The following is a 27711-nucleotide window of genomic DNA, read 5'->3' as shown; positions in this document are numbered from 1 at the left end:
TCTCTTTTAGGGTAGCTCCACCTTGACCAGATGTGTCAATTGTTTTGTTCTTTTTAAAAGATTTAGTTAGGCTTGATCCAAGTGTTTTCTCAATGCATTTGCTTCTAGCAGAATTGTTGAATAAGAACTAATAACTGCTAATGAACATGCAATATAGATTAAATGAAAAGGTGTGTGCCTTGCAGCATTGGCCTTAGGCAGACATTTGTACTGCACCACCATGTATTTTGTACGTGCTACACATTTTGCAGAAAAGCTGTTAGAAATCTTGTATTGTTTTTAAAAATTACTTTGGTATGGTATTTTGTTTCTCCCCACCTATAAAGCCAAGTGTCTTAGTCACCATGAATCCACTATACAAGCCTCCGAGAGAGAAAAAATACATAATTAGAACCCTTTTAACAATTACCTAAAATAGTTTTTCAATATGTCCTAATTCTGTGATTTTTTTTCAGGTCCAATATTTCATAACCTCCCATCCAAGTGATGTGTTTTGCCTTTGGAAAATATTTCCAAAGGTATTAAAAGGTTGACTTGTTTGTTTCGCTCCTAACCTTGATTTTTGTATTGAGATTTTTTTCGTCACTATAGAAATGTGTGTGTCTCCTGAGGGGTCAAAAATGAGGTTTGCATGCATCACTACCTTTTTGAAGTTGTGGATGGAGGGAAACTTTTGCATTAGTAATTTGTTTTTTCAATGCAGAACATTTGAGACCTGTAGTACTGTGTACCATGCTTTTCTTTTCTTCTTTTAAAAAAAGTCAATTTCAACTGCTGTTGAAAAATGTACCTGAAAAAGAAAATATTCAGAAGCAAGCATTTTAATCTCAAGTTTCCATGAGGCTCGATTAAGGAAGGGGAAGGGATGGGACAGGCACCATGTATAGTTTTTCTTGCCCAATTTAATTTTTTAGACAAGGAACATGTATATTAAGCTATAAAGCTTATTTTATTTAAGGTAACACAGTAACCAGTATAGAAGGACCCCCCTATATATAATATATGTAATTTTTGTGTGTGTTTAGTTCATTACAAAAAATAATTATGCCAAAAGTCCCTCTGCAAAGCTCTAGCTCTGATTATTATATTGAGATGGAAACTGATTTCCAGTCTCTTGTATTAGATTCCCAAGTCACTGGCAATATAGGTAAGCATTACAGCATGTGTGTGTTATCCATGGACTCACTCTTCTTCGTAGAGAGGCTTTTTCCTTTTTTTGTCTAAATCCCTTTCTAGGAGTTAGAGTTACGTACAGCACAGTAAACAGTTTTGATAGAAAGTAAAATATTAGTTTTGAGATTTCTAAGGCATACTTTTCGTTCATTCAGTTTGGTCTTAGGTTTGATCTTGTGCATTAAACCTTCCTTAGTGTACTTTAATATTTTCATTGTAGCTTCTACATAAGGTGGCTACTCATAGTATTTAATAGTGCAGAGTGCTCATGACTGTCTAGTTTTAATACTGTAAAGATATTTCATGTTCTGCTAGTCCAAAAGAAGAGGGAGAACAGTATGGATAACATTTGCTCCATACTGATCGAGACAATATGTCTTTTGTCTGGAAGTCTGTGGTAGAATTACATCTGCTAATGGTTTTTATTAACTGACTCGTTTTTTCCTCTAAATTTTAAGTGATGACCTTTCACTTCTTGGGGATGAAATTGCTGCAGAGGCAGCACATTCAGCCCTTTAGGAGTTATCCTGAAATCCTCCAAAGAAAATCTCATCTTCTTTTCTCTGGAAGGTTGGATGGTTAGTTGGTAACCATGACAAATGGCATGATGGGAGTGTAAAGGGTGATTTCAGGAATGAGAACTATTCAAGGGAAAATTAATTGTGTCATTTCATAAAGATATTTGTGTAAAATCAGGACAACATTATTACATAAAACTGCCAAACACAAAGAGGTATTTCCTCATTTTTCTACCTGAGGAAATGATTATATGTACCAGATGTCTTCGTAAGAAAGGCTTTCGTCTTTGGAAACTAGATGATTATTTGTCTTTTATAAAGCTCCACTAGTGTACTTGGTGCTGTACAGACAGAAGACAATGGTGGACTCAATTCTCTTTTCGTGTGAGCTGATTTTATACTGGCCTAATTTCTTCAATAGAATTATACCCGGTTTACACAGATATGAGAAAAGAATTAGAGCCAGGGTCCCCGCTCCAAGAAGTTACAATCAAGATCTGTCAAAGGTGTATTTCACCTTCTATTGTTGTTGGTTTGTATTTATAAAGCATCCTAAGTGTATGTGGTTGTGAGAACGGTCAGGTTCTAGGACCCTGCATAAGGACACAGAGCTATTTCTGCTGATGCACCAGAGCCAGGTAGTTCCTATAATCTCCAATCCAGCAATAAAAGAAAGGTGTGAGCCTTCCACTGCTTCAAATGAAGTGAGGGCAGGTATAGAAAGAAACCTCAGGAACAGGCAAGCGCAGGAGAGGTTTCTTATGTTGCTTACAGTTAATAATGAAGGCAAATAACCGGAAAGGGGTGATTTTGTACACCATCCAGCACATGTGCTGTTGAGGGCCTTCTGCCTACCTCCAATGGCACTTTACTAGGGTTGCCAACCCTCCAGGATTGACCTGGAATCTCCAGGAATTTATGATTAATCTGTAATTAAAGATTTTGTCATGTGAGGAAACCTCCAGGAATACATCCAACCAAAATTGGCAACCCTACACTTTACACGTGTAAAGTAAATTCAGTCAGTGCTCTAAAATGTGTAGTCAAACTCTTATAACCAAACTCTTTTCCGTATAAAAGAGATCTAGACACATTTTATGTGGAAACATCTACCTGAATTCTTGAACCCTGTTTGTGGTCAATGTTACCCTGAATGCACAAGGAATTTTTAAGCATGTAATTCCCCCGTATATAAACAGGAGATAAGAGCCATCTGTGTCCTTAAAAGATTCCACCAGTGAGTAGTTTTGCTGTATTCCATTCAATGCTGCAGAGAAAACCTGGTGGAAGTCTCTCATTACATTTTTTTCCCCCACGTCCACATAAAAATGTAAATAAAAAAATGGCTTTAAATAATTTTTGAACAGCTGCTTTTGTTGCTGGGTTAAATAATTTGTAGCCATTATGTTTAAAGACTTTGTTCCCACTTCAAAAGAAATGCACAATAATATACAGGAACAGAAAAAAGAACATGCTAGCGCATCTGCCACTTTGTGAGAGCCATTGGGGCTCTGATCCTTCAAACATTCACACGTGTTTAAGTTTAAACACATTAGTACATTATTGGCTTCAATGGGACTACTCGTGAGTAATAGTTACTTGAAGTAGCAGTTAAAAAACAAATGTGTCAATTTAAATAAAACTCCCCAAATTCATGTTGACAGTATAACCTCAACTCTGTTCTCTTCCTTTTGGAGGGAAGTGGAAGGAGGGGGCAACAGATGGAAGAAACCCCAGAAAATCAGCTGCCATTTTTCTCTTTTCTTTAGTACCTAATCTTGCCATCACTTGAAAAAATTTTTTATATAAAACTACTAATAAAAGTTGTACAGTTGAAAACAAAAACTCCAAAAATAAGAGTGTAGTTTAAGTTCCTATAATTGTTAAGGCCAATCTTGGTTTCAAATTTTACCCCAAAATCCAGTAAGCTGTGCGTGCTTTACCATGTAGGCTGATCTGAATTTGAGTTCTCATTTTCTTGGTCCAGCAGGAGCTTGGGTGCTGTGTGAGGTAGCCTCCTAGCATTGACGGGTAATGGGGATCAAGGATGTATTTACACTCCTAAAAGTATTTAAATTATATCTATTATATTCTGTATGAATAAAATATGCCCTATCAGTGGGATACATTTTGTTTAATGCCTACTCTGGAATCAGTAGACTATGGTAAGCCTTCTAGTAAAAGTTCAAAAATTGCATCCATATGTTTATATGGATAGACATTTGTGTAATGGAAAACTGCAGTGTGTGTGTGTGTGTGTGTGTGTTCACATACACTTCATTTTACTTTACTTCATTCTCCCCCACCCCCCTTTGCTATCTCTTTGTGAGCAGTTTGTCAATGTGCACTGTCATCTCCAGATTTAACTCTTGTTAGACAGCTAACACCCTTTAAAAGGAAATATTCTAAAGCTGCTTTCAAATGTATATTGGATAAAAAAGATATTTTTTTTTTAATGAACCATCCCATCAGATTGAAATGGACAGTGTTGTACGGTCAAAACAAATTCCCATGGGATCTGAGGTTCTGATGTATGAAAAGATTAGGGTTCAAGAGAATCTGGCTTTCCATCTTTGAATGTCATGAGAGAGGGCTGAGAGGGTTCTCTGAAGCTCATTGCCCCTCACTGGTCCAACATACCAAGAGTTTGCTGACCTTTCTAATACTCTGCAAGGCCTGTCTATTCCCAAAGAGGTTGTTCTGAAGGGATTTATTGTCCTTTTATGTGGGGGAAAGTTAGGCATTGTGCCACTTAGTAAAACTTCTTGTTTTCAAAATATTGTGCTTGAGTAAGAATGTTTTGATTTAAGGTATTATTACAAATTGAAATAGATAAAAGTAAATTATAGAAAAGAGGAGAATGAGTGAGGACACCAGTAATGAAGATAAGGGGGGAACAGACTGCAGAATAGATGAGATTACCAATGTGGAAGAGGAGGAGCCTGGTGGCATGATATCCACAACTCCACGTGCCTCTCTGGAAGGAGGGGGAGAGAGTATTCCATTAAGTCAAATTTGCTGTTCTTAGCGGGGTAGAATTTTATAGGGAATTTGTTTTATTGTTCTCAGTGTAAGGAACTGTGGCCTTATGAGTAATACTAATGAGGTTCTATTCTCTGTTCTGCAAGAGGTTTCCTATATGACCTTGGGGAAGTCATTTAATTTCTCCTGGGCTCTGTTTCCCCATCTGTAAAATAGGGATAATTATGCTTCCCTTCCCCAGAGAAGTGTTGTGAGAGTAATTTAATTAATATTTGTGAAGTGCTTGGATATCACAGTAATGAGCACCATGGAAAAGTCAGTGCATTTTTAAAAACACACTTGTATAGAAAGCTTTATGGAATTCACCTATGCATTAATAAGTGCAAATAAGAAAACAAGTTGTGTCTTTTAATTGTTGGAATAATAAGAATATTAACATGCTTGCCTGGGCCACATCTGCCAGAGTTAAAGGTGAGGATAAAATGTTTTTATTTTCTGTCTGTTCTAAAACATGGCCCCTTCTTCTGAGAAAACAAGTAAAATAGCTTCTGTTGACCCTCCTGATGTGCTCAGCCAATCACAGACAAAGAAAAATGCCATGTGACCTTTCCCAGCAAATACAGCTCAAACTTGAAATGCACCAGTAATTAAAATGTATTTGGACATCCAGCTAAAACAATTTTTGGTTCTCACTAGCTCTGGCTAACATTATGGAACAAATTCAAAACAAATTCAAGTGAATGAATGAATGCTTGTTAACAAATTAGGATCAAATTTAAAGTTTTGCAGAGCCCTAATTGTTAATGTGTCTTTACGGAGAAGGTATCCATCTATACTGCTCCCCATCACTGTAATATCTTGAATCTTTTCCATTTGAAATCACTCTGTCCTTCCTGTACAGATTACATATGCTAAACATTTTGTACTAATTTAAATAACTATAAATACATGCTCAAAAGATCATTGGTAGATTTGTCATGGATCCACAGGATTGGTGCTACACCCCCAGCTTTGGAACAGTATCTTGGAGAAACCCCTTTGATGTGCCAGACCCTAAGGGGACTCTCTCTCTTCCTTCGGTGTAGGCCATGTGACCTCATCACCTCTGTGAGACTGAATCTCTGGGCTTCAGCACTCCTGCTTCACTCTGTGAGTGCTGTTCAGCAAGGCCAACTGAGATACTCTCCTGGTTAGAGACTTGTACACTTTTGAAGGTAAATGCACCTCACCAAGCATTTACAGTGACACTTAACCAGCGTTTTCCAAATAGTAGGGTTTATTAGCCAACTGGGACACAGCATTGAAAGGCTTTAGGTTTTCATAGAGTAATGAAGGTTAAAGAACAGTCCATTCTGGTGAGCCCAGAGCAATCCACCAAGCCAAGCTGTAGTGAACTCCATTTCCAGGCTCTCTGTTTCTCTCTTTCTCTCTGACTTCTTCCTTCGTCGGGTTCCCAGGTGAGAGAGCTCTCAAGCTTCTTCCAGAGCCAATGTATCCCTCATCTCATACTTTCCAGTCCTTTGTTCTCGAGCTGGGGGGGGCCTCTGCTCAGCTTCCAGTCTGAGTCATTGGAGCGTCTCTCTGGACATCTGGTTGATCTGTGTTGGTTTTAGCCAATTCCTTAATGACTCTATTCATTCCACTTTGACAGACAGGGCCAGCAGCTGGTGTTCTAGAGGTTTTGGTGTATACATGTTTTAGTTGGTAACATTTGGAATCCTTCTCATATTATACTCTTACTTATTTTGGTCCCAAAAAGGCAACTTTTTATTAATTAAGCATTACTTTAGTTGTGACTGGATGCCTTCACTGTTTGAATATAGGATTGGCCTTTGTTAGTGTTGTCTGTAATTAAGAGTGAATGTTACTTATTAGTGGTTGAGTGCTGACAGGTTGCTCAGCTCTGTACAGAATAAGTTGCTTAATTCGTGCAACAATTTCATGTTTGTGTTCTGTGAATATTTTGGTTTGACGATATGTCCTTATTGGATGTCTTGCAGGTACGGGAGAAAGTGGCAAAAGCACGTTCATCAAACAGATGAGAATCATCCATGGATCAGGATACTCTGACGAAGACAAAAGGGGTTTCACAAAACTCGTGTATCAGAATATATTTACAGCAATGCAAGCTATGATCAGAGCTATGGATACACTCAAAATCCCATACAAATATGAACACAATAAGGTGAGATTTCTGTTTAAATACGCAGCTGGATGCTTTCCACTTTTATATACCAGGGAATGTATGGAAAAGCTTTTTAAACTCATACTGTTGCTTCATGGTATTTAAGTTATGCTGTGCTTAACGTTTAGATGAAAACATCTTGCAGACCGCAGATTGTATGGAAGGTTGATGCATAGGACCACATCCTGACTCCTGGCTCTCTTCCCTTTGCACTGCTCTGGCTGCACAAACGGGACAGAGAGCTGTCCTTAAAAAGGCATCCACCTGATTAAGGGAGCGTTTTGGGGCTGGCTGGGGGCATTGTCAGGAGCAGGGTGGAGTTTGATTGTCATGCTCTGAGATTGCTGGAACCATCTTTCCTCCTATTTTCCCACCTTTGCATGGCTCAGCCAGACCTGGACATCTGCCCCATAATATTTAAAATACTCATAAAATAGGGCTTTATCTATAAGTAGGACTAAATTGTTATACAAGCTAAACTTGTTTGCATTTAAGAACGAGGAGTACGTGTGGCACCTGAGAGACTAACAAATTTATTTGAGCATAAGCTTTCGTGGGCTACAGCCCATTTCATCACATGCATGTAGTGGAAAATACAGTAGGAAGATGTATATACAGAGAACATGAAAAAATGGGGGTTGCTATACCAACTCTTAATGAGACCAGTCATTAAGGTGGGCTATTAGCAGCAGGAGGGGAAAAAAAAACTTTTGTAGTGATAATGAGGATGGACCACTCTGAAACTTGTTTGCATATGTTACTTTAAAATGTTATTTCAATGCTATATATTTTGGAAACTCAAACTAATATTAAAATGGGAGTGAGTGCATGTGTATGTGATTGCTTTTAAGTCATGCTTATTGACACAAACTGACAAGCAAACAGATTAAATTGAGGCTGATGACATCACTGAAGTTCACAACATTTGTGCTTTATGTGAAAAGGGAAAATCTATGTAAGCATTTGTCAGGTTTTATATAGCTAAACCTGAGTTCTTTCTGACCCTTTTTGTATTTACTTTTTAAAAGAAAAAGATATTTAAAAATTTTTAAACACTTCAGTGAAAGTTAGTAAAACCTCCCAATATTCATTGGAACATAGGGGAGGTTTCATGCCTAGTGGTCAGAGAACAGGACTGGAACACAGAAGCTACGGGTCAAATACATACATGCAGCTCCTGCTGATGCCCCTGGAAGTTGCATAACTTGTATTTGAGAATTTGCCTCATGGATTCTAATCCTGGTTTTGCTACTGGCTCACTATTTAACATTGAGCAAGTCTCTTAAGTAGAGAAGAGGTTTGTTTTCCAATAAGGAGAATAAAATTGAGATAATATTTGCTTACCTTTGCATAGATTTTTAAAGTATTTGAATGAAAAAGTATTATTTTTAAGGCACAAAATTGCTTAAACCTGTATTTTTCTTTTTAAAAAAAAAACCTCCTGAATTTTATCTAATAGCATCTCTTTGTAGCTGCTGGGAATGTTGAAGAACCTTAGTGTTTTGCTGCTACAGCAAAGAATCAAAAGAGATTATTTGTAATATCCATAATCTCCCAGGGGTTTTGTTATCAAACTCTCTCACCTTTCAGTGAGAGTTTCTTTCTTGCAATGCTGGCTAGATATGGTCCTAATGATTCAATTATTTTTTCTCTGAAGTGTATGCTTTCCTCACTCTGACTCTTGTGAAGTCAGTTACTCTGTTTATTTAATCGTGCTGTACAAAAGTGAGATTAACTCTTGCCAGTCAGTCAAATATTCTTTCTCTGTAGTATTTGTTGTTTAAGTACCCAAAACGTCAAAGAGCAAGGAAATCCACAGACCTAAACCTCTATTAACCAGAAACAACAGGATTTAATAAACTGCTGTTAAGGTGGACACCCACTGTGTTGAAGTATATGAGGTTTAATTATTAAAGGTGAACTGCAAATACAGCATCCAAAATATCATCGACTTCAGCAATAAGAGGTATTGAGCCTGTTGTGGCTTGCTAGTGTAGACAAGACCAAACTGTTTTTAATCAGAATTTGGAAACTCTGTTATAGTAAATCATAATCTCTACCCAAACTAGTTGTTGTTTTCTTGTATGAGTTCTAGTTGGCTGAATATGTTATGTCAAGTGAGTTTAATGAAAGGCACTGTGTAGCCTGTGTAGTGTTAATGATTATTGTACTTATTCTTATGTAAAATCTAGGTACTTTTAAGGGCTAGAGTCTGATCCCCTTACTTTCCTGGAATAACCACAAGTGGATCCATTGACTTTGATGGGGCTATGTGTGAAGTAAGGCACTACCCAGCATGAATGAGAATATATGGACCTGATCCTAAATTTACAGGGACAATGCACAATTTCCTTACAGAATCCTTGCGTATAAAAATATAAGTGACACTACATTTCTTTCAAAATCATGTCTAACTATTGAGGGACGTGATCTACCAAATTTACATTTTGAAGAAAAAGTTACTTTAAAACAATGAACTCAGATCAGAGTCCACTTTAAGTCTGCTGAAAACAAACGCGTTACCCTTGCATCCTAAAAAACACAGGAAGGGCACTTCCTATTGACTTGAATCTCATATCAGGAAATCCTATCTCTAGAGAATTTCTTGAAGTTTGAGTAACAGCCTATTTTTAGCTCACTGCTTGTTTTGCCCCCTCTGTTTTGAAAACTGCTTGGCTTCCAATTCACAGTAACACTGATTGTGCTTAAAGACATGAGAATAGAATGGCCCTTGTTTATTAAATGCTAGAGACTGGGGGTTTGATCTAGAGGGCATAGCAGGGGTATTTTCTGTCTCAAGGGTTTCTCCATCCTTTGTTCAGGAGGCTCAAAATCTAGGGATGTTTTGGACTTCTGACTGCTCCTGCAATATCAGGTGATGCCAGTGGGGAAAAAAAACTGGCTTTCCCTTCCCACCCCTGCAGTGTCTACCTAAATAGGCAATTGGGACCTTGTTATGATAATCTAGTCCTCTGTGACTTCTAAACTGGATAACTGTAATATGTTCTATGTCGGCCACTTGGAAGAGGCAGCTAATGTAGAACACGACTGCCTACCTATTAAGCAGTGCTAGCCACAGAATACATATCAGGTCATTTCTTCAGGAACTGTATAGACTTCCTGATAGACTGCATAGACTTAACTGGTTCAATTAAAGAAGGTGATTCCGATCTAGGCTGTTTGTAAGACTCATTGCCATGGTGGGAGAAGTCAGCTGAGAGCCTCAAGCTAGGTATCTAGAATGAAAAGTCTTAGAGCTTGTGGTAGGAGATTTTATCATGCAAGGCCTTGACATCAGAATTCTTTCCCCCTGCTAGTCTGACAGAATTTGAGTTCTTTTGAGGTTTAGGGCATTGGGTGCGGCTTGTTTCTTCACTCAGGATATTGCGTGACATGGGGAGTGGTGATTTATGGGTTGGCATTTAGTTTGTTTTTGTAGAAGGCTTATTGTTTTTCCTTCATATCTTGAAACTAAAAGTTGAAGTAATTGTGGAGGTTTTTAAAGTTTATAACAAGTCAAGATGCATGTACAATTAAGCTCATTTTATAAATTTAAAAATAAGCATGAGTTTCAAATGCAAAAATTCATAGGCAATTACCAGGATTACATACAGAAATAAGGTTTTGCATCCATACATGGCTCATCGGGAATCTAAATGGCAACATGTGCCTGAAAATCCACAGTGTGAGCTACAACAGTAATCATTGCATATGCAGCTAGAAATATTCAAGTTCACTCACATTTTTTACATTCAAAATGTAGGCCTGTCTTTCAGAAATTTGGCCATGTGTGTCTAGGCTCCTGTCAATAGGGCTGTCAGATACAAAGTTCAGCATAGCATTATTAGCCATTATTCTCACCTCTAACTTATTCTCAGAATCTGTGTTCTTAATAGTGGATTGGAAGCAAATGCTTCAGAGACACTAGTCCTGAGCCTTCCTTCCTGTTGTGTATTTTCTACATGTAACCAGTGGTAGAGGGACAGGGGTGGGAGTGGATTTTTTATTTTTTATTTTTTATTTTTCTCTCCCATCATTATGGAAGCACTTGCTTGGGGAACTACTAAACAAAAGGCTCAAGTCACTACACTGGAGGTATACAGTTCCCAAAGGACAATTTTCTATTTCTATTTCTCCCTAACAGACAGGCACAAGAGAGGCAATAGACTAGTTCTGGATTGGTGGCTGGTGTGCACAGAATCTCATTCACCGGTAACAAGTCCATGTGAACCTAACTTGCCAGATTGCTGTAATGAAGTGTCTGGCAAGAAACTGTTGATTCAAAGAGGCTGAAAAGACAAAAATGAGAGCAAGCCTTGCCAGCAGAGCAAGGAGTTTGTACTTGTTCCTAACTTCTGCTGTAGGTTTCAAATATCTCTGTATTCATTTATCCAAGGTCATGACCTGAGACTCTGTTACAAAAGGCAATCTGTATATTTACTACCCTGTTATAAAAGGAATGTTTCAAAATCCAAAATCAAATGGATGAGGCAATTTTTTTAAAGTGAAAATTCGGTGTGCGCAATCTGACTCTGCAGCATTCACCCCAAGCTGTTGTGCATCCAGTTGTCTCGTTGCTGCTTCAGAGCCAGACAACTCTAGCCACAATATTTTGGAACAAATTAATAAAAACTGTAAAAGATCTGTAGTAGCTATGGATGCCAAATTAGATAAACTCACCTCTCAAGTTGAATCCCAGCCACCTCAAACAAAAAACACTGTTGATGACAAGGAAGGCCTAGCTCAATCAGCTCACCTGACATGCAAGAAGAATAAAGTTTCAGTATGTTCAATAAAATTGTTCATCGACTTCTAGACAGGGAAGATTCTGGGGGACTGCTGTCCTTTTAGAAAAATGAGATTCCTGTGATATTTAAATGAAGTATTCAAGAACAGCCTATCAACCTGAAACAAGCTTGTGAAGTTGCTCTCAAAGCAAATGTGCCATCTGCATGATTTTCTTCAAAGTCTCAAACCTGAGGGACTGAGACAGGGTCTTAAAAGTAGGTTATAGAAAAGAAGGCTTTGTACTGTCAGCATTCGTTAATATTCAGCATATCTCTTTAGTAGTCTCAGAAATCCACCTCAAGGCACACAAAAATGAAGAAATTTGTCCAATAAAGAGAAGTTTTACAAACAAAGATAATGAAGCACTGTAATTCTACACTCTGGTTACCTCTGGATGCAATTTCTTGGCAAGGAATAGATTTTCTGAGAGCCAGCCACTATGAAAATCTATGTAACAAGATTTAAATTAGCATCACACCTATCAGCATGGGTGCAGAAAAGGAACCATGGACTGTTCCCACGATAGATTCACAGGAATCATACTGTGCTGTAAGATGAATACTGAGGGCTCCCAGTAACCGCTTCACCCTTCTTTTCATTTGGGAGCCAGCAGTGAGAGGAACATCAGGGTGTCTTTATTTAAAACAAACAAAAAAAACAATCCCCGCTAAAAAACCCAACAACTCCTCTCTGGAACACTTGCTTCTCCAACAGCAGCACAGGGAGCAGTGCTAAGGGCTGACACACTCCACAGCAGCATCCTGATGTTGTTAGAAACCTCATCCTCCCAATGTGAACACTTGGCTTTACACTGGCTCGTTGACTGATTGATTAGTTCTAACCACAGCTGAGTCCTCCTTCATTTCCGTGCTCCATTTGCTGCCATACTTCACTGTCCCCACTCTGCACTCCTACTGCCCTCTTTTAACACTGCTTCCCCTCTGCCTCATTCATCTCAATGGGAGAGCTTCCCTCTTTCTTCCATTCTTCTTTCTCCCACTGTGTCCTCATCCACTCCTTACCATTCCCCTCTCTCTCACTTCTACCTAAACTACGCATAAAAAGATAATTTTATTTCTTTACAATGAATCCAGGGCGCCTTATTTTTTAAATCAAGCATGTGCTTAAGTGCTTTGCTTAAGTGGGGCCTTAGTTTCACTCTGTCTCACATCTCCATTTGTAAAATCTCAATAATGCTTCCTTTCCCCCACTCTTTGTCTTATTAGTGCCATGTCTACTACATGAGTTGTAGGTTCTGTCATAATACTACTAATGATGATAAAGGCACCTAAATAAACATGGGCAGATTTTCGGAGACATGGAGCACCCACAGATCCCATTGAACTTAGTGGTACTCACTAAATTTTGGCCTTTCTTTTTTACTCCTTTTGGGGGACAGACTTACTCCAGTCTCAAAACTCTGGCCAGCTTTTGCATAATATATACAATCATCTAAGCACGTTGTGTATTTTTAATGTCACACACAAACAAGGGGGTTTGCCTATACGCTCTATGAATGTCAGTACAATTTTGTTTCAAGACTTCTGATTGAGTCTCATTATACGTACTGCACTGTGTTTCTCTTTCTGTCAATTTAAAAATTATTAAAAAGGGAGGTTTAAAGAAAACCTTCTAGAAGATGAATACATGAACGTATGTGTTTTAACAGTACCTTGGCTTACAGACCACTAATTTGCACATTGTAAGCAGCCACCAGGTCGAGCATCAGGAGAATATTTTGTTTTATTACTAATGAACTTACAAACAAACTTTTTCCCCCTCTTCCTGGTGAAATCCCAACTACTAAAACAGAGAGACCATTTTAGGCCCCAGTTCTTCAAAGAATTACAAGCATGCTGAGCATTTAGGTAGCCCCCCTAAATGTAACAGAATTACTCCTGTGCTTAAAGTTAAGCTTGTTTATAAGTCTTGAGAGGATCAGGGCCTTAATTATGAAATACATATGCCATAAGTGGGCCCCTACCAAATTCACAGCCATGAAAAACGTGTCATGGACCATGAAATCTGGTCTCCCCCTGTGAAATCTGGTCTTTTGTGTGATTTTACCCTATACTATACTCATTTCAGGTGGGAGATCAGCGTTTCTCAAAGTGGAGGTCCTGACCCAAAAGGGAGTTGCAGGAGGTCACAGGGTTATTTTAGGGGCACCATTGTATTGCCACTCTTACTTCTGTGCTGCCTTCAGAGCTGGGCTCCCAGCCAAGAGCCGCTGCTCTCCAGCTGCCCAGCTGTGACGGCAGCACTGCCGCCAGCAACAGTGCAGAAGTAAGGGGAGCAGTACCGCAAACTCTCTATCAATAACCTTGTGACCCCCCCTCCACCCCCCACAACTCCTTTTCTTGGGTCAGGGCCCCTATAATTACAACACCATGAAATTTCGGATTTAAATAGCTGAAATCATGAATTTTATGATTTTTAAAATCCCATGACCGTAAAATTGACCAAAATGGACTGTGAATTTGGTAGGGCCCTAGCCATAATATGATGCATTGCAGAAAGAAATCTTAGTCATAATTCTAAATGCTCAATGTTAGCAACTCATTTTGTTGGGCAATAAAATGTTTTTCTCTTCCTTTTTTATTTAGCATTTTAAAATAATCTCTTGTTCACTTTAAATATTATAATTTATAAATAAAGGACTATACTTAGGCAAGAGGAAATTAGTATGTACAGAAGGACACAGCTGGCTGGGAAGTGATGTCTGTTTTCTATCTTTCCTGTACCATATTTTATTTCGTCAGCTAGTGTGGAAAGCAGGAGCTGGTGGCTGCTTGCTTGGTGATCTCTGTACATTTCATATGATCTATCGGGCTGTGAGAAAACATAATTCCAAAATCCTTAGTTTCCTCAGTAACTAACTCTGCTCTTGTCTAGTCTCAATTCTAATATGTGTGGCACATAATTCTATTTAAATAATCATTGTATATGTCTGTTCACATAATCACACATTCATGCAGGCACTCTACCTGACAGAGGGATGGAAAATAGGAAGGGTAATCAGGCCATCTACTGTATGAAATGTGAGCTTGGGGTTTTTCACCTGAGAAATGAGGTTTTGTACTCTCCATCTAATACTGAAGTATTGCTTTATGTGCCCCAAAATGGACACATGGATTAGCAGTAATACCACTCCATTATTTTATTAATTAACACTATTTGAGTCTTAATTGCCGCACAGTTAATTTTGATAATAACATTGGATCCAAATAAATATTTTCTTGATTTTGTTTTTCTTGAAATTAGATCTTTCTAAAAGGGTTTCAGATAAATTGTATCCAGTTCTATGTAACAATTCTGCAAGTTTGGTAGACATTAGAATACTTTATTTCTACTATCACACAGGACTAGTGATAAATTAAAATGACTGAAATGTGTTAAGAAATCTACAGCATTTGTTTGGAGGTTTTTGTTTGCCACTTTCTCTGTTCACTTCCTATGTGGTAAAAGTTGTAACGGCTCTGAGATGAAGAAAACTTTCCCTTATACAAATCTACTTTGGTTGAGAAAAATGGTTAACCCTGAGCAACTGAGATTTAAAAAAAAAAGTTATTGAAGTTACTTTCTCAAATTAGTTTGAATTTTGAGTGTGTGTTTAATATGCACACTGGAACGTACCGAATGATGGGTGTGTGCACTTAATGACCCTGATTCTTCGCTCTAAGATCTATAGTTTTTACCCCGTTTCAGCATGTATAACTCTACCAAATTGGGTCCCAAGCTGGTGCATACCTAGACTCATAAATAACTTCACACTTTACACTGGCCATGTGCCTAGGACGTGTGTTTGAGGATTAGAGCCTCATGATATTAGCATTTTACATCCATTTTACTCTCTGCATTCACTTTGCACAGGTGTAAATGTCCACTTAGGTGAGAGGAAAATTAAGGGCCAGTATGTTGATTATGAAAGAGAGAGATTTCTCAAAGGATAACTAAGACATAACGCTGCTGGCAGAGAAGTATACGAGACCATAAGACAATTTTTGCAGACTGTTTAATGCTATATAAACCGTGTAAACTAATGAACAGACTACATGAAAGTAAAGCACGTGCGTAAGTGTTTGCAGGAAGTGGGCCTTATTTGCAAATTCTTAAGAAGATTCATTCTGTACCCAAATACTCAGTGTTTTAAATTTGTGGATGATATTCTGTATACAGAACAAAGAGGCTAAATTTCTGTGGTAAGTGCTCTAACTAGTGTCTCCCTAACATGCACTATATATAGTGTGTCTGTGTGTGCATTATAAATACAGGGTCCCAGACCCTCAACTGCAGCTGAGGAGTTCTTGACTTGGCACTCAGCAGTAGTGCAAATAGACTGCTGGCTTCCCGTGGTCTCAAGGGACTAATACATTAGCTTTGGATCACTGGAGTAAAAGAAAGCCATGGCCACATCTGCTTCCTCCCCGCCCCCGCCTCTAAACACAGCCCATATGCCAACACCGGGAGTTGAGAGGTGGTATGGTATAGCAACTAGCTGTACACCACTAGAGGATTGCCCTACATTGGGACGAGATACCAGCAACGTTGCTTTATGGCTGCTTTGATGTTTGTGCATCATTGTATTTAAGCAAATAAGGCATGCACTTTGGGATCAGAATAGGCTCCAATGGTTTTTATATTTTGTTCTCTTTGTTAGATTTATTCCTTTCTTAAAAGCATGATTTCACCATGCTCCTCTGAGAGACGGTGCCATCTTGACCTTGGAAGGACATTGCTCTAGCTGAAGACTTTGTTTCCTAGCTCTAGTATTTGTAAATATGCCATTGTTACCTGGGGGAAAACAGGTCACAATGGCAGCTCATCTCATAAAGAAGAGGTTTAGAGCAAAGTATAAAATATGATTTGCTTTTATGCTTCTCTTATGTGTGTTTATTCACATATCATTATTTTGGGGTGGTCCAGTGTTTCACTTTATCATACACTGCTAGTTCTCCTTAGCTAGGTGCCTGCAGTTGGAGAAATATGGTAGCATCAATTATGCAAGGCTCCTTCAAGGATCATTTGAACAGAAGTCTGCTGAATACTAAATAGACATTTAATAGCTTTTACACTGGCAGGGTTCATTTAGTAATCTCTCAGACAGAATCAACAACTCATAATTGTGCAGAAGCAGGGCTTGTGCTGGTATTTTAATAAGTGCTCTGACAAGTATACATTAGTATTGAAGTACCATTGAATTTAGCTTACATGTTAAGGAAGTGTCAATCTACCTTTGTAGGGTCTAAAAAAAAAATCTGTTAAAGGGCCTGGCAGTCTCCTCACTGTCACTCATTTCAGTAGTAATGGGGTCATTCCATGTTATTTGATATAAATTTCTGTGTCCAAACCAAGGCATCCTGCTTTAATCTGTCATTTAACTTCTGAGGCCAGAAGTATCCACTTTGTCAGCTTTCTGAAAAGCCAGCTTGCTTGCTTGCTTTCTTAAAGGTACATGCAGCAATAAAATAAAAAATAAACAAGGGTTGGGGAAATTTTTAACCTAACAAAACCACAGTCCTAGTCAGACAAGTGGTTTTCTTTTTAAAACCAATTATGTCATTTTTGTGTGTGTGTTTCCTGATTTCACCGTGGATGCCTTTTTTTTTTTTTTTAATTTTTTTAAACAGAAGCTTTTTAGTTTGTAGAGCCGGTCAAAACACTTCATTCAGATCTTTGTAGACAAAAAGGTCCTTTTTTCAAAACTGGAAACTTTTTTGCAAAAAGCTTTTGGGGTTTTGCAGTTACAAATTGCAAATTACAGAATTTTCCGGGATTTTGAGTAGGGTGGTTGTTTTTTCCTTCTCCCCCATTTTTCTTTTTGCCACTCTGCAACTTGTCCAAAGTGCCTCAACCTTTGAAAAGTTACAAATAGCAACAGGAAAAGATTCTTTCAAAGGAAAAAAGAGAGTGCAAAAATCTCTGGATATAATTTTTTCTATGGCATTCAGTGGCCAAAGAAATACATAAATAAGAGAAAATGTTCAAAAAAAATTTCATGACAAATGTAATGGCCAAAAATCATTTTGGAATGGAAAAATTAAAAAGCTGTAAAAGAGAGATTTTGTTTGTTTTTGTCCAGCTCTGTTGGTTGGTAAGCAGCTTTCAGAGATCATTGTGGTGTGATTCCCTTGTAGAGGAGTCAGTTGATTCCATGGTGATAAATTGAGATGCCACAAACATTGGATTGCGATGTCACTAAAAGATTCAGTCAAGGAGAGGAGTTTCCACGGGATATGTGGAAAAACACATTGTGGGGTCTTTACTGAGTTCATGGGGCGTGACAAAAGGGATACGTGATCTTAATGGGGTAGTGCTTATAGGGTAGCCAAGGAGTGCCTGGGAGATTTCTACAAGGGGTATGGCTTGCAACGTGAACTGAGCCCTGTAGTGTTCAGAGAAGAATCTGAACTTTTAGGATCACATATCCAAACTGAGCCGCTGAGTTTTTTGAGCTTTACCCTTCACTAATTCTAATGGCACTAATCGGGCATACAAAGATAAGAAAACAAAAAAATCCCATACCCTTTTATTCGATTAATTCTAAAAGGCCTCATAAAAAAAAATCCCTTTCCTTTTAGCAAGGAAACGCACATAAATAAGTGGGGAAGGCATAGACTGTACAGCAATTGATGAGAGCCGCATAGCTCATGTCCTGCATGTGTGATAAACCAAGACATTGCATGTCTGCCCTTGCCTTAGCAGGATACAGTCAAATACGACATTAAAATATTTTGCAAACAGTAACTCCCTATTGCAAAAATTAATACCGCTAAATAAAATTGTTTCCTCCTCTCCCTATTTAAAGATACAAAGTTATAAAGGGTAAATAACCATTTACTGAAGCAATAACTAGCTTGCTGTGTAGTTTTTCTTTTCTTATTCCAGCAGTATGTATACTCTGACTGGTATGTCATTGGGAGCCTTCTGCTTGTCCCTCTTTGGACACTCTTCATCTTTTGTGGTCTTCCTGTAGAGCTTCCTGTGTACTGCACTTTGATGATACTGTGTGACTCAGCAATGTGGGTAGTGTTTTACGCATCTGACAAATAATAAAACTGCAACAGGGCTATGTAGTAAGAGACTCCACGCTAATCCATATCAGAATGCTATATCCTGAATTTGCAGGAAGATGCACTTCTGTGATCTAGTAGGCTGTTTCTGTTTCTAATTTCTGTAATCTAATACAGTAGAACAGACTATGGGGAGGCAGCCTTTTGTGGCTGCATCCCAAACAGATGTTATAAGCTTCTGCCTGTACTGAAACCAACACCATCTTCAGAAGCCTTGATAACATAAAATAGAATGAAATTGTGGCAGTTCAGACATTTTTAGTATAATTTTTGTGTCCTGTACTGTTGCACTAAAGTATATGGGAATTAGATTTTATTATCTGCTTTCCTCTCAGGAAAGAAATTAAAATTAGATTCTTCTCATGAAACCATCTCAGTGAGAGAAGATTTAAAGAAATATATTTGGGGGAAGGTTTGGAGCAAATGTTGAGTGTTACAAATAAAGGAAGCTTGACAATTGACATATAGGCTGAAATGTTGAGAACCTACTTCTAAGGTAAGGATTAATCTCAAAAGATAGATTTGTTCATTAGTGCTTCTCCACTGTTTAGATGGGCTCATTAAATCATTATCCTTTGAACATGACATAATTATTGCTCTCTTTCAAGGTGCCAAGTAAGCTTTCCCCCTACCTTTATTTGATTTTTATAGACTTGGTGATTGGGTCCCTTTGATGGATTCAGTCTCTGATGTGTCACCTGTGGTATCCTGCATCATTGATCAGGTGCAATTGCCTTTTGTTGGAAAAAAGAATGGGGTGAATAAACAAGAACTGCCTGGAACTGGAAGGAAATAACAGTCAGAAGCAGGTTGACAATCCTATCATATACATGGCAGTTGTTGAAGCCTGTAGGGGATCTCAGCAGGATATTTGTTGAGCCCAGCAGCACATAACTTGGAACTGATCACATGGGTCTGACTCTCCAGTGACTTACACCTTGGGTAGTCACTTCTGTCTGTGTGAGGTGATGGCAGGGTGGTTGTAAAATGCTGCCCTTCTGATTTTACTCCCACTTCAAACAGACATTGACTATACAAGGTGCAGAGCAGAGGAGATTGAGGCCCATATGTATGAAAAATAAGAAACACTGCATTCAAGTAGCTGTAGAGCCGAGCGAGCAAACAGATCTGCAGTGCTATGATGTGGTTAGCAATCAGAAGCCAATAGTTTTAGTAACATTACACAGAATAGTGAACAAAGGAAACAGTAATAGAGATTAGCTACATTTAGAGAAGCTGCAAGTGTGGCTTCTGATGATGAGCAAATATTTTATGCACATTTTTCCCACACAGTGTTTTTGTATCAGAAACTCGATTTGATACGTACTTTATAGACTAGAAGGTATTTGACCAATCAGCTGACACATTGTGATGTTTCAGGGATCATCCAGAGCTCAGGGGTCCTGTCACCACCTGCCCTGTAACTTTGGGTGCCTTAATGCTTATGCTTAAGTATAGATTGGATGAATGGACTATAAGGTGAATAGAAAGCTGGCTAGATTGTCGGGCTCAACAGGTAGTGATCAATGGCTCAATGTCTAGTTGGCAGCCAGTATCAAGCTGAGTACCCCAGGGGTTGGTCCTGAGGCTGGTTTTGTTCAACATCTTTATTAATGATCTGGACGGTGGGATGGATTGCACCCTCAGCAAGTTCGCAGATGACGCAAAGATGGGGGGGAGAGGTAGATATGCTGGAGGGTAGGGATAGGGTCCAGAGTGACCTAGACAAATTGGAGGATTCGGCCAAAAGAAATCTGATGAGGTTCATCAAGGACACGTGCAGAGTCTTGCACTTAGGAAGAAAGAATTCCATGCACCGCTACAGGCTGGAGACCGACTGGCTAAGCAGCAGTTCTGCAGAAAAGGACCTGGGGATTACAGTGGACGAGAAGCTGGATATGAGTCAGCAGTGTGCCCTTGTTGACAAGAAGGCTAACAGCATATTGGGCTGCATTAGTAGGAGCATTGCCAGCAGATAGAGGGAAGTGATTATTCCCCTATATTCAGCACTGGTGAGGCCACATCTGGAGTACTGCGTCCAGTTTTGGGGCCTCCACTAGAGAAAGGATGTGGACAAACGAGAGAGAGTCCAGCAGAGGACAATGAAAATGATCAGGGTGCTGGGGTACATGATTTACATGGAGAGGCCAAGGGAACTGGGCTTGTTTAGTCTGCAGAAAAGAAGAGTGAGGGGGGATTTGATAGCAGCCTTCAACTTCCTGAAGGGGGGTTCCAAAGAGGATGAAGCTTGGCTGTTCTCAGTGGTGGCAGATGACAGACAAAGGAGCAATGATCTCAAGTTGCAGTGGGGTAGGTCTAGGTTGGATATTAGGAAACACTATTTCACTAGGAGGGTGGTGAATGGGTTCACTGGAATGGGTTACCTAGGGAGGTGGTGGAATCTCGATCCTTAGAGGTTTTTAAGGTCAGGCTTGACAAAGCCCTGGCTGGGATGATTTAGTTGGTGTTGGTCCTGCTTTGAGCAGGGGGTTGGACTAGATGATCTCCTGAGGTCTATGAATGCTGTGCAGCTGTGGCTCAGAGCCCTGACACCAGTACCCAGCCCACAAGCATAAAGGTCTCCCCTTGACTTCTGCCAGCCTAGTTACTCCTTGCAGATTGACACCAACAGCCCTTCCATTCCCGTGTCTCCCCAGAGCCGTCCTTCCCAAGTTCTTAACTACCAGGCATTCTGACTTTCCCCTCTGGTTCATCACCCCTGAAGGCATGAAATCTGCCCCCGAGTTACTAGTTCACTTTGGGGACATACTCCATACAGTTTGCACACTAGAGACCTGTTTGGGGTAAATAGAAACAAAGTTTATTTAATGGAATAATCACAGCATCAAGGATGAAATAGTAAGGAAAAGCAAATACATACAATTTACACAGAAAATCATTGTAAAGAGGCAACTTCAGGCTTTGCACTTCTATATTAATAAATTCCTTTTTCTAATATAAGCTACCTCTTGCTTCTGAATGGTTTTCCAGCATACCCCCTGCCATAGAGGGAATCCAGCGTTTCACACGCAGCTTCCTGCTTAAAAGCTGCCTCAGTTTCTGGATGAAGACTTTAGTTTCAAGCTTCCTTTAAAAGGGCTTTTTAAATTTTTTTGACTCATGATTACAAAATTCGGGCTAGGATGTCTCAATGTTGTTATTCACTGTAATGGTACAGAATTGGGCCCTTGATTGCTTAACTTGTTGCACGTGTTAGCCTTGACCTTTTAACCTCACTTTCCCTCTCTGCAAGTTGGGAAAATGTCCTACCTCCATAGAAATGCTGTGACATTAATTGGTTAATGTCTGTAAAGCACTTTTTAAAATATTAAGTTCTGTACATGTGATAGGTTTCGCTATTGTTCCCTTTTTTCACAGTTTCTTTTATTAAAAAAACCAAGCAAACTCAGTGTAAAAACCTTATATTATTAGTTCATGGAAGAAAACATCTTTACATTGCTTAAAAGCTAGATGGAGAGGTTCCTTATTTGCAGCCTGTTATTCTTTCTTTATGTATCTTAACTGAATGGAGGAGTTACTTTGGAATGGCACAAGGTATTTCCATTCCCTGTTCCCAGGGCTAAGTGTACTATTATGGTCTCAAAACCCTGTCTGATGGTAGATGTGAAAGGCTCAGGGCCAGCTCTTCAGCCACGCTCTATACTTAGGCTTTGAGCTACTCAGCATGTTCAAAAAGATGGAAGTTGGCTTAAACAGTCAGCTGCAGAATCCTTGACTGTATATCACGAGCTTCCAGGCTCTGCATCACCACTCTTGCCCCTAATCCTAGTGCAGGAAATATGTCAAAGGTATGCGGAGGAGTGGCCAGAGGTGTTCTGGCTACCCTAGGCTGACAGAGTGGCACCCAGAAGCTTGTTTCCAGCTGATGTAAGCTAGAGCAGCCCTGAGACTGTTCAAACGTATGTTGTGGCCAAACCATCCTACAGAAGTTTCCCAGGGTCAGGGGAGTAAAAAGGTGTCATACCTCCAACTTTGTTTCCCTCCTAAGGTCTGTCCTGAATGTAGCTGGGTTGAACCCAGCAATTTGGCCCTAAGAGTGATCTAGCATGGATTGAGGGTGCTCACCACCCCAGAGGAACGCTCTGGATTTGGCCTCATGTCTCCCACATTACAGGAGAGTTTAATCTAGAAAACATCAGTCACTCAAAACCAGACTCCTCTGCCTTCAGTTTTTCAATGTATAATATACACATTTGCTGTTAGATGTTACTGATTAATCAAAATGTATCTGGCTGAGGAACAAAACAAGCTATTTCCCTGAGATAATCAAAAAACAGTTTGTCCTTACTGTTACAGTAAGCAACTGTCATTCTACCATCAGTATCTATCAGAACTGATTTATTTGTTTTCATTTTTTGACTCAAATGTTGTCTTTGAATATATGCACATCAATAGAATCTTGCACCTCCTTTTCATACAAGAATGGAATGTGGCCACAAGACTAAGGGGGATATCTCTCTTTTAAAGAAATCTCATAATTTTCAGTTCAATATTGACATTGCACAGATAGACCATTATCTGTTCCTAATGCTTTTTCTCCAGTCATTGTCTTTTAAAGCAACACGTTGTCAAGTAATTCGTGAAATATAGAAATAACTTGTTTTTTAAATTTGGAAAAATATTTTTAGGAAACGAAACTTCATATCATACAAATCAGTTGTCAGTGATTTAGGTGTATTTCAGCTTCTAAACACTGCAATTTATAATGCAGTTTTCTTTTAAAAACAAAAACAAAAAAACCCACGTTAGTATCACTATTCAGTATAAAACAAATAGTAAAACTGCAAACTTGAACAAATCCAGTTTCTCTTTGCTTAGTCAAGAGACAGAAGCTCCAGTAAACTTCCTTTCATATGGTGAAATGAATGCTGGCACTGGCTCTTCTCAGTGTTTAAAAAGAAAATCTCCATTCTCTGCTAAAATGTTTGTCTGTATTCAAAAGCTTTTTAAAATAGGTTATTAAATTATACTAACAGTTTCAAAACCCAAGGAAAAGCTTCCAGTTGTTCCTTTGATGTCAATGTTTTTATGCTTGAGGCTGGTTTTGACAAGGGGGTGTAACTGAACTGCTCATTCCATTTTTAGTTGGAGATCTTCGCTAATTTTCTATTTAAGGTTAGCAAAGCTGAATCCTTTGATAAGCTCTCCAATAATTACGAGTCATTTTGTAACTTGCAGCACTTGTGCTCAGTTATTTTATAACAAATACAATTTAATGGTTTTTCTCCCTCTAACTCCCTCCCCTCTCCTGCCCCTCCCCTTTTTTTATACAGTGCCTTTAAATCTTCTAGAATAGCTCTTTGGATTATATGAAAACAAAAAGATAGTGTTTGTGGGCTGAAAAGAACTCAAACGTAGCTGTAGGGGGGAAGTTAAAAATCCTAGATTCACAGTTCCTTTGATAAAATGGTAGTAAACACAAGAGGATTTATGCTTGAAAGACAGATTGCCATGAGTTTATTCAGGCTGTTGCCCTCTCTCTCTCTCTCTCTCTCCCAACCCCACTTCATTAAATCATTTTTACCTCACCTCATGACAGAAAAAGACTGACTCTGTTGGCCAACGTGTTCCCTGCCCCCACCACGTTTAGTGTATGTGTACAGCATATGTCACTGATTCATGTGACTTGCATACAGATAGCATATTCATACAAATGTAATCTGCAGTCCATAGGTCAGTCAAGTTTGATGTGTTGACAGGGTGGGGTCTGCAGAACTAGCACAGTCAGCTTCTTCTTGCAGAGAAAACCACTAACTCAGGAATCAGTTAAGATATATTTTATGATCACCCCATGTGCTAGTATGGACTGTGTGTGTGTGTTTGTTTGTTTGTTTGTTTTCCCCCCTGAATTTGCATGTCAGGTTAGCAGTGAGTGAAGGAAGTTTTCATGCTTGTCCACCTCAATAAAGCAGCTACCATGGAACATTTAACTGAAACTGAAATTATTCTTAAAATGCTAGGGCCCTATGCTGTCCTCGCTATGCAGGCAGCAGGTCCATTAATAACTCAATGGACAGCTTAACGTCCCAATACAGCCCATTATTTGAAAATCCTCTTTTTGTATAACAGACTGAGCAGATAGTTAGACTTAGCAGATAGCTTCAAGAATCCTTATACCTTTAATTCCTGGTGGAAATGGGAGCGACACGATTGATTCCAGTGACCTGGGGCTGTACTTGGCCCATAATTACTTCAGGCTGTCACCAAGGAGATATCTGACTAAGCCTTAATTTATGATGGGCCCACTGGTTGAACTCATACTCATGCTGATGAGCCGTTGCTCACATTGATATAGGATTACTCACATGCGTAATGGCTCAGCATGAGTGAGGGATCTGTAATCATGCTCGAAATATTTGGAAAATTAAAAGGACGGGCCCAAAACTGATTCCCTCCATCCAAAAATTAAATTAAAAAAAAAATCGCAGTGGATTTCTAATTGTTCTGGGAGTGAGGGGCAAATCTCAGCCTTCCAAAATGTGTATCCAGCAGTATTAAAATCCTAGCACTGCAACACAACAACAAACTGAGGATGCTGGACGTGCATTCGTGGATTAGTTTCAGCTCTCCTTGATGGCTTAACTTTTGTGATCTTGCAGGTGATTATAATTGACAAGAGTTGTGTCTTGCTATTGCTTGTGAGGGCAGAAACATGGTCAGTTCTAATGCTGCTAATGCAAGGCCAATTTTTGAAAAATGCTCCAGAGGTAATCCTGGCAGTTGGCTGGTAAGCCTGATTTCAGTACCAGGCAGATTGGCTGAAACTGTAGTAAAGAACACAGACACATAGATGATATGTTGGGGAAGAGTCAGTCAACATGTCTTTTGTAAAGGGAAATCATGCCTCAGCACTCTACTAGAATTCTTTGAGGGGGGTCAGCAAGCATGTGGCCAATAGTGACCCAGTGGATATAGTGTGCTTGGACTTTCAGAAAGCCTTGACACGATCCCACTGCAAAGGCTCTTGAGCAAAGTAAGCTGTTATGGGATAGGAGGGAAGGTCCTCTCATGGATCAGTAACTGGTTAAAAGATGGGACACAAAGGATCAGAATAAATGGTCAGTTTTCAGAATGGAGAGAAGTAAATAGTGGGATCTCCCAAGGATCCATACAGGGATCTGTGCTGTTTAGCATATTCATAAATGATCCGGAAAAGGGGGTACACAGTGAGATGGCAAAATTTGCAGCTGATACTAAATTATTCAAGATAGTTAAGTCCAAAGCAGACACTGAAGAGCTGCAACTAGATCTCACAAAACTGGGTGACTGGGCAACAAAATGGCAGATGAAGTTCAATGTTAAGTGCGAAGTAATGCACATTGGAAAAAAATAATTCCAATTATACACACAGAATAGTAGGTTCTGAATTAGCTGTTACCACTCAAGAAAGGTCTTGGCGTCATTGTGAATAGTTCTCTGTTCAATATGCAGCGGCAGTCAAAAAAGCTAACAGAGTGTTAGGAACCATTAAGAAAGGAAAGGAGAGTACAGATAACAAGAACATTTAATGCCACTATATAAATCCATGGGACACCCACACCTTGAATACTTCCCCATCTCAAAAAAGATATATGTTAGAACTGGAAAAGGCACAGAGAGAGGAAACAAAAATGATTAAGGATATGGAATAGCTTCCATATGAGGAGAAATTAAAAGGACTGGAATAGTTCAGAGTAGATAAGAGAAGACTGAGGGGGGATACGATAAAATACAACCATGCATGTTATGGAGAAAGTTAATAAGGAAGTGTTACGTACCCCTTAATGTAATACAAGAACCAGGGTCACCCAATGAAGTTCATAGAGGATAAGTCCATCAGTGGCTATTAGCCATGATGCAATTCCGTGCACAGGATGTCCCTAAACCTCTGACTGTCAGAAGCTGGGACTGGATGACAAGGCCATCAAAAGGTGAGAATTGTTTTATACATTATCGGCCATCTCATTTAGCAAAGTGGAGAAGAGGAAAAAAATCAATAGGAAACAAATTGAAAATAAATTGAAATTCACTTAGCAGTGTCTTAGACACCAGAATGATCATATTACTTTTGTTTGCCTCAATATATTTAATAGTATTTTCCTCTAGATTCTGTATATGCCTGTCCTGTTCTTTGCTCACTCTGTCTCTGTGTGTGTGTGTCTCTCTCTCTCTCTCTCTCTGCTGGATCTGCAGTACTTGGCAGGAAAAATATTAGCAGCTCAAATCAGGAAGACATTGAACTAATTAATTTTAGCCCTGCTTCCAAAGAAGTAATTGCTGAAACTTTTTAAAAAAGTCTACAGAAGTAGTAATCTTGCACCTTCTCACAGGTGTGAAGTACTGCTAAAGAGTATATTGGCCAGGATGTAGTTGTTGTATCTGTCTGTCTCTGTCATTCTTGGCTCTTTTGAGTACAGAGGGTAAGGTTGCCAGGTGTCTGGTTTTCAGTCGGAAAGTCCCAGTTGAAAAGGGAACCTGGCAGTGTCCAGTCAGATGTACTGACTGGACACTAAAAGTCTGGTTACTGCGGTTGGGTGCGGGGGCAGAAGTGGCAGCACCTGCAGCAGCACCTGCAGCAGCACATATGCACTGGCTCGGGCAGCCCTTGAGGAGCATGGTTTGCAGGGCTGTGGGAGAGGACAGAGTGCAGGGGCCCACGGCGAGCAGGGTAAGGGGCTCCCAGTGGACATGGAACATTCCCTGGGAGGGAAGGAACATGAGCTGCCCCACCAGCTGGCGCTTCCACTGCCCACACTCTCAGGCAGCTCCGGGGTAGGGAGGGCTCAAGCAGGTGGGGAAGAGGGCTGCTGGGCAGGCAACACAGAGAGAGGCGGGAGGCTGCCATGCAGCAGGGCTGCATCCTAGCTCGCCAGTGGGGCTGCCTGGCGGCTCCCATGCGGCTGCAGCGTTCTTCTGACCTGCACTTCCAGGCAGCCTGTTGGAGCTAGGATTTACAAATCCCTAGGGGCTGCTCACGCTGGAGTTGAGGGTG

General features: G+C 39.6%; 1 protein-coding gene across 1 annotated transcript in view; it reads left to right on the top strand.

Moving 5' to 3' along the window:
• The window catches only part of LOC120408086 (guanine nucleotide-binding protein G(q) subunit alpha), a 212114-nt gene that overhangs the window by 51260 nt on the left and 133143 nt on the right, over positions 1–27711 (top strand). Inside the window, exon 2 of the mRNA XM_039544625.1 lies at positions 6674–6858. Coding sequence (XP_039400559.1) covers positions 6674–6858 — 185 coding nt within the window. The remainder of the gene's footprint in view (positions 1–6673; positions 6859–27711) is intronic.

Source organism: Mauremys reevesii, linkage group 6 (assembly GCF_016161935.1).
Source record: "Mauremys reevesii isolate NIE-2019 linkage group 6, ASM1616193v1, whole genome shotgun sequence".
In the NCBI taxonomy this organism is placed as follows: Eukaryota; Metazoa; Chordata; order Testudines; family Geoemydidae; genus Mauremys; species Mauremys reevesii.
Note: the sequence above shows the minus strand (reverse complement) of the source record. Positions and strands in the feature narration are given on the sequence as shown.